Consider the following 16959-nt stretch of genomic DNA (forward strand, 5'->3'; position numbering starts at 1 on the left):
TGATTATTTAAAAAAAATATACTATACACCTATTCCATAAGTATATTACTATAGGTGTGACTATACAAGCGTCCGTAGCGGTTCACTTTCCAATTCCGACCATCCAAAGGTCCTCCCATTGGCAGGCAATCCAATCGTAGTACATTTTGTTTTGCTTCCTTTTTGTTTATTATAAATGTGTCAAATAACATGCTCTGATAAAGATATTTTAAAATATTTACGGTCATTAATATCTACATACAAAGCTTGAAATACTGATCACTTTGTTAAAAAGAAAGTCGATCAGTTCTTATATAAAACCAACATATGTACAACTATATGAAGAAATTTGAGGAAACTTATTTTTTTCGACATAAGCAGAATTTCGTTCAAAAAAAGACAAATTTGACGAGTCTGAACACATAAGCAACACACGTATATGCAGAAGTATCAGAAAACTTCCTGTTTTATTGAAATAAAAAAACATTTCGTTAAAAAGAAGACAAATTTGATGAGGCTTTACATAAAACCTACATACGTATAAATGTAATTGTATTTAATTGAATAATAATTGACGAAGACTTAAAGCCTATAGGTTCAACAAATATTTAACAAAATAGTCTGTCGGAGTGTCAATAACAAGATTATAAATATATAAGCACGATGATTCTCTGTTTCACATATCATATATTGTTTCTGTTAATTGTTTTTACACTAAACCTCCAAACTCCCTAATTGTTTGAACTTTAACAATATGTACAGGTATTTTATTCCACACATTTATTACATTAAATGTGAATGAAGTGTCCAGGCCCTTCCACATCCCTGTCGTGGCGTGACTGTCTCCACGAAGAGTCTGAGCCGGTTGAGAAGAGTCCGTGACGCGAACCGTGAGAAAGGAAGTATATATAAGTTTTAATGACCCAAACTGCATGGTCCTCATCACTCGAACTATACAAGAGGTTAACAACCTACTTCCGGTTTCAAATATATTCGAATTTCCGGTTCGTAAAATTACTCCTTAAAAAACGTTTACGCATTGACAATATGTTACAACCATTTAGCATATGCCTAACAGCCTAGAACAGTTCAGTGTGTATCATATTATAAACTTATCATTTGAGCAACTATTTTAGGATGCAAATAGCATGCCCCGATATAGATATTTTAAACTGGTTACGTATATAAATGAATGAGGAAGTATCAAGAAACTTATTTTTATCGAAATAAATGAAATTACGTTTAATAAAAAGTCTTTTCATTTACTACTCTAAATGTGTATCAGTTTCTCCTTAACTCCGTGTTGCATCAATTTGTGTACATTTTGTGCTTATGACCTCGTGTTCTGCTATTTATATCGAGGTAAAAAAAGTGAAAATGACTCTTTCATGAAATAGATTGATAATTATTTTAAAAACTGTTATTAAATCCCCTCTCATTCTGCGGTAGCTGTAGTTCTTTCAGACGCTCTTCGTAGGAAGGTTCTCTACATCCTGGTACAAGCTTACTTTTGTTGAAAAAGATATATTTGACGAGTCTTTATATAAAAGTAATATATGTTTTAATCCTAGGTTTGAAGAAATTGACTTGTCTTCGAGGTAAAAGCCACTGTGTTAAGAACATTTAATTTGATGAGTCTTTACAGAAAATCAACATATGTACATGCATAAATAAGAAGTTTAAAAAACATTGCTTTTTCGAGATAGAGACCACTTTGTTAAAAAAGAAATAACTTGATGAATCTTATATAACATGCATATGAGTTAGATGAGGAAATTTGTTGCTTTCGAAGTCCATTTTGATAAACAGCAACTAGACGAATCTTTACATAAAACCTACAAAAGTATAAATAATAGATTGCAAAAAGTTGACTTTTTTTAAATAAAAGCCTCAGTGTTAAAAGAAATGATAAAATAGATTTTACTAAAAATTAATATTTGATCGTAAGACATGAATGCAATCGTAATGACCAAGTAGATTATATTATGGTTGTCACACGTTATAGCTAAGTTTGTCTGTTTGTATATTACAACTGTGCTGTTCTCCCTTTGTAGATTCCATGCATGAATTCATTTGCCACCGCCTTCTCCCACAAAACCAGAGAGTTGCATTTCTTGTCATTCACTGGATCTGTGTATATACATAAGATATAAATAAAGATATATTACTTTGTTACATTAAAGCGAACACAAAAACGTTAAAAAATCATTCAGATTTTTAATACACGAGGAACGAACATAATGAGCTATATGGAGATTTAAAACGCTCTTGGATACGACATAAAGTAGTTATCGAAGAAAAAAAATAATGTACATGGGGGCGATTTGTTCCACCTACACACTAATATAAGAAATGTGTTATTGTATCTTTTGCGTGTTCAAATCAACGCAAATACTTTGTTAAAAGGTTGACACGAATATAATTCTTATAGAAAAATAAGTGCCTATCAGTAAGGTCCAAATATTACGGCTTAGAAAAAAAAAGTAATTTTTACACTATTCCCCCATCACTATCTTCTAAAGTTTTGAACTGATTATCATCATTTAGAGTTCCCCCGTAAGCAGAAGAGAGAATCCCCGTAAGCACATAAGAACGACAACCAGTGTCCAGTTGTTCAAATGGTGATTAGCTTAATCAGCGCAAATTTGATTTTTGGTGTATCTTTAAAACGCAACCATTCACTGAGTTAAACTTTTCCATTATATCACATCAGAGTAAAGTACATGCAAAACACATAGGCTTTACTTTGTATATTGACCAAATAATGAGAGATTGAAAAATGTCGTTAAACAATGATTAAGCTTATCACTTTTTGAACAACTGGGCCCAGAAATAAATTAAAAAGAAGAAAAGGATACGGAAGCGAAATATAATGTTATAGAAGGGGAATGCGGTCAAGCGTGAATATCAATCACATATTACTGTAAACGTTCTTATTTTAGCGCATTCGAATATTAGCGCACTATCGAATAAGCTATTAATGTATGATTTTGCGCACAGCAATGTACGCATAAAATATGAGCGTTAACTTTATGTTCGTTTTTTTATTTTTTTTTTATTTTTTTATTTTTTTTAGAGATTGTACAACACAGATAATTAATAAATAAATAAATAATATAAATACAACTCACCAGTGCGGGGAGCTGCTTCGTAATCATCCTTCCTACTTCTTCTACATTTCTTGCAGGGCCAGCAGCAGCAAACCATTGTAAACAGTTTTGATATAAGTATGAACGGCAGAGGCATCCGCGGACGGCTAGAGCATTCGTGAATGAGTGTGAATCGCTGATAGCACCAGTGCAGATGTGTTTCAGCTTGTACTTTCGCATACGAGTTACTGAAAAGAAAGGAGGAAAACATACAAAACATAATAGGGGTAGCATAACGACTTGGTAATTTGTTTAATAAATATGTTAGGCGTTTTTATTGCACGTTTGTAAAGATGCAAATGTAACATGCAACCTTTATAACGCAATTTTTAGCAACAAATCGGTTTTTACAATATTTTTTTAAAGAGAATCTTATCGAATCAAAAACAACTATGTTGAATACTGCCAAAGTACAAATATTCGCTATTTTTCATTTAATATATTTATTATTAATACTTTCCATGTGAAAATATTACACCCGAATTTAGTAAGACACAATGAGATTTTTTTGTAAAAAAACAAAAATGTCCGTCCTCCGATTAGTCGGCCAAACCAACATGCAAAAATACTTTCTTCAGTATTGCTAATTAACGATTATTACACTGTGTTTTCAGGGCGAGCCACGTGCGAGTGTTGAGACAAACCCTAAAAACACAGTGTACTAATTCGCATTGCGAGTACGTGGATAAAATCGACAGGCCACCGCTGGTGGACTCGAGAGTTTATCCACGTGCGAGCGATGAGAAAAGTATGCTAACGACATACCCTTAAATAGTATGTGATACTGTCTTTATCATCTAAATACACTGCAATACTACCTTATATATTTCTACGTTCATAAAAAGTTAACTAAACACCGTATTTTCCAAATGACTTATATGCGAAATGGTCATCGATCTGAAAACCTTCGGTTGGTGACAAACGTAAACAAATAAAAAAAAATTGCGCGGAGGAATACCATGAACCTTAAAAGGATGTAGAACAATTATTTTTGAAACAATCTTATCGTCATTAGCATTTCCATATGTATACTTAAGTTAAAATGGTGTTGTTCTCTCAAGATTGTTTCGTTACTTTATATTGATTTGTTTATGAGGGAATATTTTCTTACTCGGTTTACTTTTGTATGGATGCTATTTTCCGACTAAGGCCCTCACTTGGCGAGAGTAGACGTCCTTTTTTTGAGAACATACGTTGTCAAATACCGGGAAATGGGGAAATCCGTTCTCAAGTTGTTCCCTTTTGTTTTCAACTCGTTATCAACTTCTTCTTAAGTAATCTCATACTGACAACCCGTGATAATGAAATTATCATGCTACCGTTAGGTGGTATAAAGTAGTATATAGATGATAAGAAAACAAATACCTACCTAAACATTGCGATGAGCAGATTTAGTAGTAAGATGCTTGCAAACATCATATATATTCCCATAAGTAAAGGTACCAAGTAAGTTCCGATCGTCGTGGGACAACGAGGAAGGGTACCATTCTCGTAGAGGAATCGGTCGAAGGTGCAGTCCGGCTCTTTGACTTCAAAAGGTTGTTATTAATTTTGAGAACATTGATTCAACTTCGTGAGCAAATTTTTGATATTTTAATTAAGAAAAAACATATGTACTAATATGTCAAAGAGGGCGTTATAGAAATAAATCTAAATGTAAATTTAATTGCAAAGTTAAGTGAAAAATAAATTGAAAAATACTGTAATTCATAACAAGAAATTACACTAACAAGGAATAATATAACTATATAAACAAATTTGTCATATTAGTTAGAATGCTTTTCTTACGTTCAAGGACTTCCAGATTCAGTTCCCCATACAGATTCCAATACGGGATGCGGAGTAGATTGAAGACAAGATCCCCATCAATCCTTGAGGCAGGGTATAGGTTGGCATAAGCTGCTATGGCATACGTTATCACGCAAACCGACAGAATCGCCAAAAAGGAAAGCAGGTCAAAGAACTAAAACCAAACAAAGGCGATAACTTTGAAAATTGAAGAGGTAAAACTAAAAACAATCTGTAGCCTTAAGCCAATTGCTTACTCAAGTCCCCCTTTTCTCCATAACAACGCCACATTGAAAAAACTCGAATAGAAAGTATGTCAAAGATATTATCAGCTATTATCAATACACATTAAGTATCATTGTCATTGCTCCAACAGAATCAGAGATAATTCGTTCTTGTGGTATAAAAGGGCAATAACTGCATGGGCGGGGGGGGGNAAGAAGACGAAGAAGTAGGAGCAGGAGGGTGATGTGTGTATATAACTATTCTCACCATTTTCGTTATCATCTGCAGCTGTGGTCCAATTTTCTCATGAAATGAAAACAGTCCAATCAGACTTAGACACAGACTTATAAATGAGAAGGAACATGTCATGCGTCCAAGTCCCGGTGAAACAACCCTCGGTTCTAGCAGGAACAAGCAAAACCCACAAACGAAGAGGATGACTCTAGAAATGTCGAAATAAGTCCATTTATCTTGAAAATATATTTCAGGACCCGTTGACTTCAACTGCAAAGACATATGCATACAAATGCAAATATATCGTGTATCTTGGTATCAAGATGTAACAAAAATACGCGGTAAATACATGGTAATAAGCGGAATTATCTCAAAATAGTAATAAATGAACATCTGCATACCGGAAAGATTTCGCTGCAGTTAAGTTTCCGCTTTTTTCGTCCTTCATGAGGGTGAGTTCATCATGACACCAAATACTAGTACACAGTTTATCAAATAAAGTAATTACATGTGAAGGACGAAATGAATACAAGGTGGAGATGAATTTTACCAGTCAAGGGCGAATGATTGACCGAGAAAAGTTTCCCGGAACACAGCATTGCGTATTGTAAATTATCATCCATTTATAAATGACGAATTATTACAACATAAAAATGGTATACACTTTTAAGTTACACTGATTTGTTATGATACATTATCCTTAGAAATGCTTGTAACTTTGAATTTATAAAAATGTTCTCACCTACATCATGATATTAAGGTCAAGTGCTCACCATGCACGAACAAGCCCGAATATGATGAAATGACTCACCTGGAGTATTTCGTCAAAAAACAAAATGGACACACATACTACCAATGCGACTTCAAAGGCAGTTAAAGTTGTGCCGAATCGGGACAGAAGGGTATAGGCAAATAGCATAAGAAATGCTACATAGATCATCTGAAATGTCAATCACACATGTTTTTCATTTCATTTAAGAACATGCCGTCATTTTATATTTTGCCATTTAGCAATTGGATAGTTGAAGAAAAAAACATGAAAAAAAGGAACAGTTTGTTTCGTTCATGGTATTACGTCCTCACACCAGCTAAGATATAGTTTGGGTTCCCCTTGACAGAATATATGGTAGGAAACACATGGTTATGTAGCTGTTCAACATAGGTTGTCTCTTACGCTCCTGGACAGTGATGCAGTAGGTCTATTGTAAGTGTAACTCACACAGAATCACAGTATGTTAGCTTCTTTATCGATGACACCAGCCATGTAAATCTAAGTCCAATCTAAGTAATGTTACGACCTTTTAGCGAGAACCAATCTAATGGCAACGAAACAGCAAGGCACACGTATGAAAACAATGAAAAACAAATTGACCTTCGTGTCACACATATAAAAGTCGTTAATATCCACATATGAATATGCACTTAGTTTGCTTCATATCTTTAATGGTAAAAGTCCTCAATGTGTATTTTGATATATGAAGCAAATTAAAGAAATCATAACTAATATTCATAAGAAGACATTTAAGTATCAAAGAGATCAAAAGAATCTTCTCTTACGTTTAGGGTGTGACAGAAATAATCTCCAATCGGAGGGGTGATTTGTTTGAATGTCTAACAAACAAATAATCACTTCCAAATTGGTGATTTCTGTTTAACTCTCAAAAAAGGAATTGTTTATTTTTTCTATGATTTCAGTAGTCTAGCTTAAGTATAACTAAAGGCACTTTTAGCGTGTAAATATCGCCATTCACCTTTCAACACGTCACAATTGCCGTTCAATTTTTTCACAATTTGGACAATGCTATTTTACTTAAGGCTATATAACCCTACGGAGTAACAAGCTCATCATTTCCGACTAAAACGGGTGAAACGCCTCTGTAGGGTGAAAGAAAGAGTTGCCTATTCAAGAAAGAAAACAAATATCTAAATCGTATCATACAGCTCAAACATTGTTTGCATTAAGTAATATTTTATCAAATGTACATTGCAATATAACAAAACTACATGAAGAATACTTACAGAGTTCCCCACGAACTTCACTACGGGTGCCTTGTAGAAACTTATAATCTTGCCACAGTAGGTTGATCTAAAACAAATATAATCACACAAAAATAAATAAATCTATGCATATCAAACTTTTTACTGACAATCCATAGTGCCAATGAACATGTCTAGCGGGTTTCCGTTATTTTATTATTTCATCATATTATCATACAGTATATTAATCCTCAATAATCGAACTAGTTGTTTGCCAAAATTTTAATACCATGATAACGTTTTGTGAGCCGTATGAAATTAGCTTAACGCTTTAACGCGTAATAGTTTATCGTATCAAAAGCTGGTCCATTGCAAAATAAGCTTAATATATTTACCTTCCAGAACAGCATGGACTGGTGGATGCCTTTCCGTTGCAATTATGAAATAGATAAGACCCAAACACTAAATAAGAGAATATACAACGAGTTTATACAATTCTAGCTTCAGTTTTATCGCTGCAGTTTTATTTATTTCCTCGACCCAGTAATGAAGGCGAATTTATCATCATAGCGAATAAAAGTAATCAGACTAATAAAAATAGCGAAAATTGCTTTCATAGGCGACAAGCGAAAATTTCAATGGGCAAAATTTTCCCAGTATACAGTATATATGTTTGCATGTATTTTCAAATCTGCAAAGAATTGACAATTTTTGGATCATGTTTATCATGCACTGACAAAACCGAAATGGACAGTTTACCATATTAACCATATAACTTCTTTTACAGATTGAGCCAATTTTTAATAAAATGGGTAATACGTGAACCATATTGCGTTACAATAGCATCATATTTTCTCGTACAGTTGCTAAACACCACCTTGTGATTTGAAGTTGTTGGATTTTATAAAAAAAACATTCCGAGATGATCAATATCGCATTGCCTGGAATTTGATAAGCTTACAACATCCAGCGAAAATTTCCCAGTATCCAGTATGTCTTTGTTTATCATTTGCATAATTAAATACACAACTTGGTCGTAAGCAAGATAGATTATTTCACTTTACTGACCTTGTTTTGTCTTTGCTCGTTCTCATCATCTATCTTGAATCTGATGAGGCACGGTATTAATAGTTGCATTGGTGGCACAACGCACAGAGGTATTGTTAGCTGTATCATATATAAATGTAAGGACCCATTAGTTTTATAATAATATATATTGGATGCTATACTATGCAAACCTCTTTCATTGCCCTATAACAAATTAATCTCTGGTCAGTGTATTGTCATCTCCACAGCAATTGTTATGTAGCTCATAACATGGCATAGAACATGGTAAAATCTTAAGTTCCTTTTTTGTGTTTAAGAAAAAAGTCCAAATGAATTGGGATATTTGGATAATCTACATTCAAATTAGAAACATCTTCTTGTGAATCATGAATTTTCATACCAGCCTACCATTAATCAACTCCTCTGACATTTGTGCTGAAATTTAGATTAATGTTATAAGATTTGGTTTCACTCTTAATTTTTGCATTATAAACTTGACGAAAGATAACAAAAGTGCCATTCACAGACACTTAGTAGTCTTTCAGTTTTAATTTGTGTTTGTCCGAATTAATCACTAGGCTTACTGACAGTCAAAATAACATAGTAGATCTATGAGTGTTATAAACGTTATACAAAGTACTAAACGACACTGTTGAAGTATTATCATTGACGATAATTGGTGATATTTGTCACAGTGTGAAAGACATAAGTTTTATCAAATTGATAGAATCCGATATTTCACTGGCAAAAATGTTATAAATAAGTAGCATCCTCACCCCTGTCCATCGATTGATTAGAGACAACTCGCCCATCCACTCTTTACTCAACACTGATTGGAAGAAAGGATGGGTGACAAAACTCTTGTTTTCGGTTATCCATGCGATCTTTCTGCATGTCGCATTACCCCAATCCTCCATTCGTGTCGCCAGCATGTCCATAGTCTTCTGTTCATTTGATTCTTTACACTTGGTCAACATTGTTTGTGCAAGCTGGCAAAATTCACTGTCAAAAAAATGGTCTTATAGATAATTATTATATTTGTTTTGAGGCAAATCAAAAATAAATAAAGCACTGCTTCAACATTTAAGACCTTAATAATACTGCACAAATAGAAATTATTAAAGTGTGGAAACATTTGCGTCTTTCGCATTGGGTGAATAAGCGCGAAAATATCCACAGAAGACCATTTATTTATAATTGATATAGATCGCCAACGCTAATATTTCTGCAACGCGATCAATTTTAAGGGTTACAATACGAACATTTCAATACGTGAATATTCTCACATTAACAATAAGTAACCAATTAATCTCCGTTCACACGCACGCCATGAACAAATATTGTGAACGAGCTCTATACAACCTCTAAAACTGGTGCTCATTGATTTATTACAAATCAAACTCTGTTGAGCGATATCGTGTAGTGTACACGCAAAATATAGCATCGATTTCATCTGCAACTTGAAACGGTCATTTATTTCATTATATCACAATATCTCTTTCAAATTCTTGATAAGTCGTAAAAAAGTATAAATCAGTATAAATTACTTCAGACTTACTCTGCATTGTCGTTCAATGACGCTTCCAAGTCTTTGTTGTCAATCACAAACGCCATTTTCTTCAACAAACCGTAAGCGACTAAAGCGGAGGCGACTTGGTCCTAAATAACATAAAGCGGAATGATATCATAAAAATCTGGAAGTTATTGCTTGCGCAGATTTTTGCAGACGATGGCCGAACGTTGTGCGATGACAATCGTGGTTGGTGTAAATTGAGAAATAGCTTAACAATGTAAAAGGCTTCGTGTTTAAACATATCAACTTGTTTTTAAAAACATTGCTATATTCTAGCTACATCTATAAGCTGATCTTTCTATTTATATTATCTAAAATTTAGAAATGGTGTTTTCGGTGTTTTTTAAACGACCCAAATCGACACATGTAAAATAACACATATTGACACGGTCTGTACCAGGACCATAGTTTTCCACACTCGGGGCACTAACGTAAATCGCCATGTCGAGAAAATCCAGGTGAAGCGGAGCAATAGTAAAAAACCAATGAAAATAACAAATACTTAACGTCCAGTTGTGTTTTCATAACGGTCATACGGTATCACATATCAGCTCTCTTTGTCGGGCACAGGTTGGGTAAAACTGCGGTGAATCATTCAAAAGTTATTTCCCGTTCTGTTTCCAGGGAGCTAAACCCGTTCCTGACAGGCAAACGGTTACTGTAAAGCTGTATTATACGCATGGTAAAATTTAACATAATCCTAATTAATTTAATGGGAATTTATATATACAGTGTTCCTCATTCCATTCGAGGATTCCGATTTTTTTGTATTCCGTAAAATTGATCAACCAATTCTACCAAATCGCAAACTTTTGCCGAGCACAACGGGGCGAACGATTGTTAAATCGCACAGTTGTGCGCACCACGTGTGGACGATGTGCATACGGTGTGTGCACGATGTGCGCACGCTAATTTTGGTGCGTTGTACTACATATTAGTGTACGGAGTTCCGCAAAATCACTATGGAATCACGCGTAAATATTTAAAGCAGTATAAAAGGAAAACAGTACAAAAGGATTGGAGCATTTGAGGAATTGTGTATGGAATTAAAGAAGAGTTGTAACGTAACAACACAAGCTTTTATACATGTCTTACGTCAATTGTACAACGGATTTATATGAGTTACATTAATGTATTGGAAAAAGTTGTTGGATGATCGAAAACAGTCTAAACAGTTACCTTTCCATATTTCCAAAAACGCTTTGCCATCTCCTGTCTGTTTGACAAGACACACCATAGAAACAAGTGTAGAAATGGGTTGTCTGATGCCACGTCTGCTGATTTTGTATATGTAGGGTGGACGTCATAAAATTGTCCGAGAAGATGTGTGATTAATTTTCCAATATTCTCCAAACATGTTTCCTGTGAGTAGAACAAAAAAATATACAGTGAAATATCAATGTAAAAGCTTCCTTTCAATTGTGTTTGCGCTTACCTCAAGCGTGTTTCAACGTTCCTTTACCTATACAAGTTAAATTCCCCACGATATATAGAAATATTTTTTCATAACGTTCAAATATCACATAATACACAATTACCCACGTTTCATTTGCTTTTAACATGGTTCACAGTTTACCAAGCCAAACTATCAGACGTGTACCGCCACATCGACGTCTTAAATAATGTCAATATCTATAAAGCGGTACAAACTGTGGCAGTGTAACGAAGTTTAGTTCACTAATCAACGGATGATATGAAAGAATGCTTGCAATTAAATGGAAAACCCGTTTTGAATATTATAATTGCTTAAGATTTACTTTTTCGTATAGATATATAAATGTGTTTATTTATGATTAGAGTTATTCCAAGGCCAAATATTTTATATAAAGTTTGGAAAACATACTGTTCGTGATCCATAATTGTAGGCGTTTACACTTTCTCATACTCACATCTTTTCCTAAATCGGTTATTATCCGAGCTTTCGACAAAATGGTTCTCAGAACACCGTCACTTGGAATCTGTGGATAAAGTATATTTGATTTACTTTAAGTGATATTTACTACTCATATATAAAAATACATAAAAGAGTTTGCAAGTGTTATTTTAAATTCAGTAAAACACGTTATACTGCCATCATTTGACATGAAACGTTTTGGCGTTAGAAAGGGGTTTGGCTATAATTGAGGTAACTGTATAAAGGAATTCTTCAGAAAACGAGAAAAAGAGACATTGAAATATGTTGGCAGCAAACAAGGTGACAAATAAAATAATGGGCATTATATCGAAGTTTTATGGAAATATTATATTTTTATAGGAAATGTGATCATTACTATATTAATAATGTAAATCATTGTATTTTCGCGGGATTATTAATTCCATCGACGATTACTTTAATAGCTAAATCCTATATGCATAGATCTTCAAATAAAGATCAGTACAAAATTCGGTGATTTACGACTTAAAGACATATTCAGATACATAAACATAATACAAAATGTATGTGACCAAAAATAACATTTAAATATTCATTGAACATTCTAAATTACCAACCTCAAGATACAGTTTTTGGAGCATTTCCTTCGTCAAATAGCTTGTCATGTCCTTGCCTTTTACGAGAAAGATATCCATGAAGTCACATCTATCCAACACCAGAGCAGATGTTATCATCTCGTTGTCATCGAAAACGGTTTTGAGATTCTCTCTCTACAAATATGTTACAGCAGACAGTTTTTACAAAACATACAGTAATATCTGTCTTTGAAATTGTTCCTTGAATTTTCTGTAACTGTAATATTAGGCAGGGTAGTCATCGGAAACTGTTTTAAGATTATTTCTTTGAGAATAAAATGCAGCAGAAAGTCTTTCCAAATCATTCAATAATATCTGTCTGTGAAATCAGACAGACAGACAGACAGACAGACAGTATATAAACATAATGTTTAGACTTACGCTTATGTTTTGCATGATATCACTGGCAGTGTCGATTCTGTTCCAGTATAATGCAAGCTTCAGCTGACTAAGGTCCTTGTTTTCCCGCTTCACTGTTGAAAAACATAATTGATAATAAAAGTCTACATATTAATATTAACATGAAAAATAATACATATAAATAGCAAGATGCAGGTTCAATTCTTCTTGTTTAAAATCTAAAGGCAGGAATGACAAAATACTGTGAAATCAGATATTTCCGCGAGGCCCAATATCTAGGCGTCTCAACAACATCCTGTATCATGGGTACAAGAATGTGTGGTTTAAGAGTATCCGGTCATACGTAGAATAGCTTTATGTCAAACCTAAAATTACTTCCTTCCTGGACCTACAAATTCGTGGATGAAGGGAACTAACGAAAACCCATGAAAATTAGCGATTTCACAGTATCACAATATTCTTAAATGACAGATAAAAGGTGGAAGGTGTATATGTAACTTTTAAATTATTAAGATATATATTTATGCCGGACAAGGTGTGTTTTTACAGGGTAGCGGTTTTCTCCCACATTTAAATCACTTGTGCGCTTACAACCGAACTAATAAGAGTGATGAATATCCTTGTAAATTCTCAAAAACTTGATTCATATTTGTTATAAAATGAATGAAGCTAAACAACCTAAAATATACCAAATTCATATAATGGCGTTTACCACATATATTTACAATCAGTGTGTATAACAAAACAGATATATAGGAGTAGTTAAGTTCGACTTGTCGGTAACTTTTATTAGGTAAATTTGTGAGATCAAAGTTCATTTGAATAAGAAAATTGATATTGGCAATCACAATTTTAAAAAAAAACTTCATTTCGGACTTCGATTAATTAGAATACGTGGTCTATTTATGGTGGATCAAAACCATATATTTTGTTTATTGTATATTTTAAAAAGCACTTTACATAACTTCCCATTTCAATACTGTCATACAGGTAAGAATCGTAAACCTGTGAAACTGATAACATGCCATGCAATATTCATTACTTCTATATGCATTTTATCCATAAAGTGGCATAAGGAATACATAGACATTTTTCGCAAAGTTAGCCTTAAAAAGATTTCTTAATTTCAGTATACATGTAGTTAGAATAGTTTGGATTCTGGAGAGTGATAAATACTCAATATAATATTAAATGTACTACGAATCATGTTTGAATTTTATTGACCTACCGTCCTGCAGAGCCATTAAGATAACATCACTCATATCATTTGGCATATTTGAGGTGTCCGTCATATCAAATATTTTGATCAAATGTCTCTTCTCGATGCATGCGTGCACAGCAGCTCTATGCTCTTCGGTTACGCCAGTTAATTTTCTGAACTCCATTTCCCATCTTAATCTTAAAGATTAAAAATATTGATAAACACATGCGTTATCATAGATATAAGGTACGATTATGACATCTCCTTTTGATAAATCTATCCAATTTCAAAATAAATGTTCGCATATGACTTTGTCGAACTATAGATATACTGTCTGGAAAAAGTGAAAAGTTCAGCAAATAACATTTATTTATTATGAAGATTGTATACGACATGACATATTCAACGTTCCTGATATATTAGGTATTGTGAAATATCCAGTCATTGTCTATAAGTTGTTTTTGTAATTTATCTGCAAGACAAAATCCGACATAATGTCGTCACTGGTATTAGATATCATTGCTTATGTTCATTATGTCTAACAAGTGATATGATATGTTTCCGGATACAAAAACAGATACAAACAAACCCAACAACATCTTAAAAAACATTTAACTTGTCGCATCGTCATTTTGATATAAATGCTGTAATGAGTGAAGTAATATTACTTCTCTGCTTTCTCTTTCCCTGCACATTCACAAGCTAAAACCAATACGTCAGCAGCTTTTCCAGAACCCTACAATAATAGCAATATTATTATCCAAATCCTTCCTTTTTCACCTTTTTCGAAAAAGATATTATAACATGTTGAAAATACAAATAATGTATTAATCTTAATAATGGTGTTTTCCAAAATGATATATTCATAGTTCACTGTGTGCCTAAATTATTAACGACCATGTTTAGAAAACTGACAAAAAAAAACCCTGAAGAAGGGTGTCGAATACTTGAATACCCCTCCATTAGATTTTATAAACCATCGAACAATCAAGATCTCACGCAAGCGTTGATTCTTTTTATTTTTTGTTTTCATTTTCTTAATCATTTTTGTATTACCTTAATAAGCACTGTTGGTATGTCGTTGTCAACGGCCTCCTTCACAGTTTTAATTGTGTTGGGTCCTCCCTCAACAACCAATAGAACGACAGGAACCATAGCCTCTATAGGAAACAAATTGACCTTAATTGATTTTATTTGAATGCAAATTGAAACTCAAAACGATGTTTGATAATAAAATCAAAATGTATTATTCCTTTACAGGTAAACAGATCCTTAAAATAAATATATTGCAATTTATTTTCCTTGCAAAACATTTGTCAAAATGCTGATCTTACAATGGACGATATGACCATAACTGACAGAAATGTGTTTATTTGGTTTGACTTATTTTTATCAACAGACTGTTTTGCTTTAATAAGTTCTTCCTTTATTTGCTTTTCTGCACTATCATACGCCATGTAAAGACATCAATGAGCTAGTTATGATACGTACTTGTATCAATAGCAAGAATTCTCAAAAAAGTATATTATTATAATTTACCTTTTCCTGAAGTTCTCAAATTTGAAACTGCTTTTTCGATTCCGGCTCTAAATAATATCTCCTTCCCGAATTGCTGAGGTGTTCCATCATCCACCAGAAGAAAATGAGTATGATTTGGGTCCAAACACGTTTCATTTCCATTTGAATTTGTCTCTTTAGGTGTACGATACACTTTATCATTGCCAATTGCTTCTCTTAAGTCTTCACGATATGCAACCACGCCAAATGTCGCAATTCCTAAGGCAACCACGGAGTTTGCTGTCAGGAAATTGGCGTCACGGATCGCCTCACCAACCTCTTTCATTATTCCACAATCACTTCCGCCACTTACAACCCACATATCTATTCAAATCAATGTGTGTGATAGGGTTAGTTGTAATGTAATAAAAGCGTGTCACACTATACTGAAAACCTAACCAGTCTGGTCGTCAGTGTCAACTAAAGGATTTTCGTACCATAGCCAAACGACTATTGCTATGCATTCAAAACCTATTTTTGCGGCTTGATTATATGTTTGAAAAAGCATTTCTGAAAGAAAACCATACCTTCAAGATTTCTAAACATATAGTGATGAATATATCTAATAATAAATGAAATGTTCTGTGGGAAAAGAATCATAAACAATCAAATAAATAAATGAATAAATAGATAAATAAATAAATAAAGCAAAAGAGCAGACCAGACCGGATCTTCCATCATCTTAAAATGGTTAATGCACGAGGATTAGTGAAATGGATAACAACGATACGTTAGAGTGTAAAGATAAACACGCTAGTGTCATATTGAACGTATTGATGAATCATGGTAGGACCTGTAACTTGTCGAAACATATAACAAGCTGTAAATGAGAAATGGCCACCCAGAAATACATACCGATTGTCCTGGCTAACTTGATTAGCTCCCTCTTAAATATTGTCCTTTTGTGAGTAACCAAATCAAAGGATCTAGCCCCTCCTGTCACCGAGATTAAGACGTTCGGTGTTTTGAGGCCCCATTTCTTCATCAAACATTTTAATATTTCGTCTGCACCTTTGTCATCACCATTCTCTTGTGATGTCTTTTTGATGATTGCAAACTATAATGAAAGGACGTCGTTTTAGGTATTTAAACGTTATTTATACCCCAATGATATTATCATCCCAGAGTAAATATAATAATAGAAAAAGAATATCGATAATGATAACGATAACGATGCCAATGATAAATATAATATACACAATATTGATCAAGAGATAAAGATGCATTTACGTTAACTAAATGTATTACGTGTCATAACGTCCAAATCGTTAAAAAAAGTGATTTATACTTGCCTCGAACGGCAAATTGTTGATGATTTATTGTTAATTCCAGTTTGATAAAAGAAGCGAAAAAATATAATA

At 33.5% G+C, this 16959-nt stretch overlaps 1 protein-coding gene across 1 annotated transcript; it reads right to left on the reverse strand.

The window, feature by feature from the left end:
• Positions 1-420: 420 nt before the first annotated feature.
• On the reverse strand, positions 421-14127 carry LOC110464660 (transient receptor potential cation channel subfamily M member 5-like). The gene is made up of 16 exons (XM_021519997.1): positions 14069-14127; positions 12862-12953; positions 12463-12615; positions 11862-11930; positions 11152-11334; positions 9958-10058; positions 9176-9401; positions 8421-8519; positions 7748-7776; positions 7395-7461; positions 6187-6315; positions 5409-5645; positions 4917-5091; positions 4498-4657; positions 3111-3316; positions 421-2109 (listed from the first exon to the last, which is right to left on the reverse strand). The coding sequence occupies exons 1-16, from the start codon at positions 14112-14114 to the stop codon at positions 2006-2008; spliced, it is 2076 nt and encodes a 691-aa protein (XP_021375672.1). The 5' UTR covers positions 14115-14127; the 3' UTR covers positions 421-2005.
• Positions 14128-16959: the final 2832 nt, after the last annotated feature.

Source organism: Mizuhopecten yessoensis, unplaced genomic scaffold (genome assembly GCF_002113885.1).
Source record: "Mizuhopecten yessoensis strain PY_sf001 unplaced genomic scaffold, ASM211388v2 scaffold11017, whole genome shotgun sequence".
NCBI lineage: Eukaryota > Metazoa > Mollusca > Bivalvia > Pectinida > Pectinidae > Mizuhopecten > Mizuhopecten yessoensis.

Bases quoted from the DNA above. Each gene is read 5' to 3' on its own strand.
- LOC110464660 (XM_021519997.1), bottom strand. From the start codon at position 14,114: ATGCCAAATGATATGAGTGATGTTATCTTAATGGCTCTGCAGGACG. The intron at 12,954-14,068 runs GTAGGTCAATAA...GTTTTTCAACAG, and splicing joins CTTAATGGCTCTGCAGGACG to TGAAGCGGGAAAACAAGGAC. The intron at 8,520-9,175 runs GTGAGGATGCTA...TATATGATACAG, and splicing joins TAATCAATCGATGGACAGGG to CTAACAATACCTCTGTGCGT.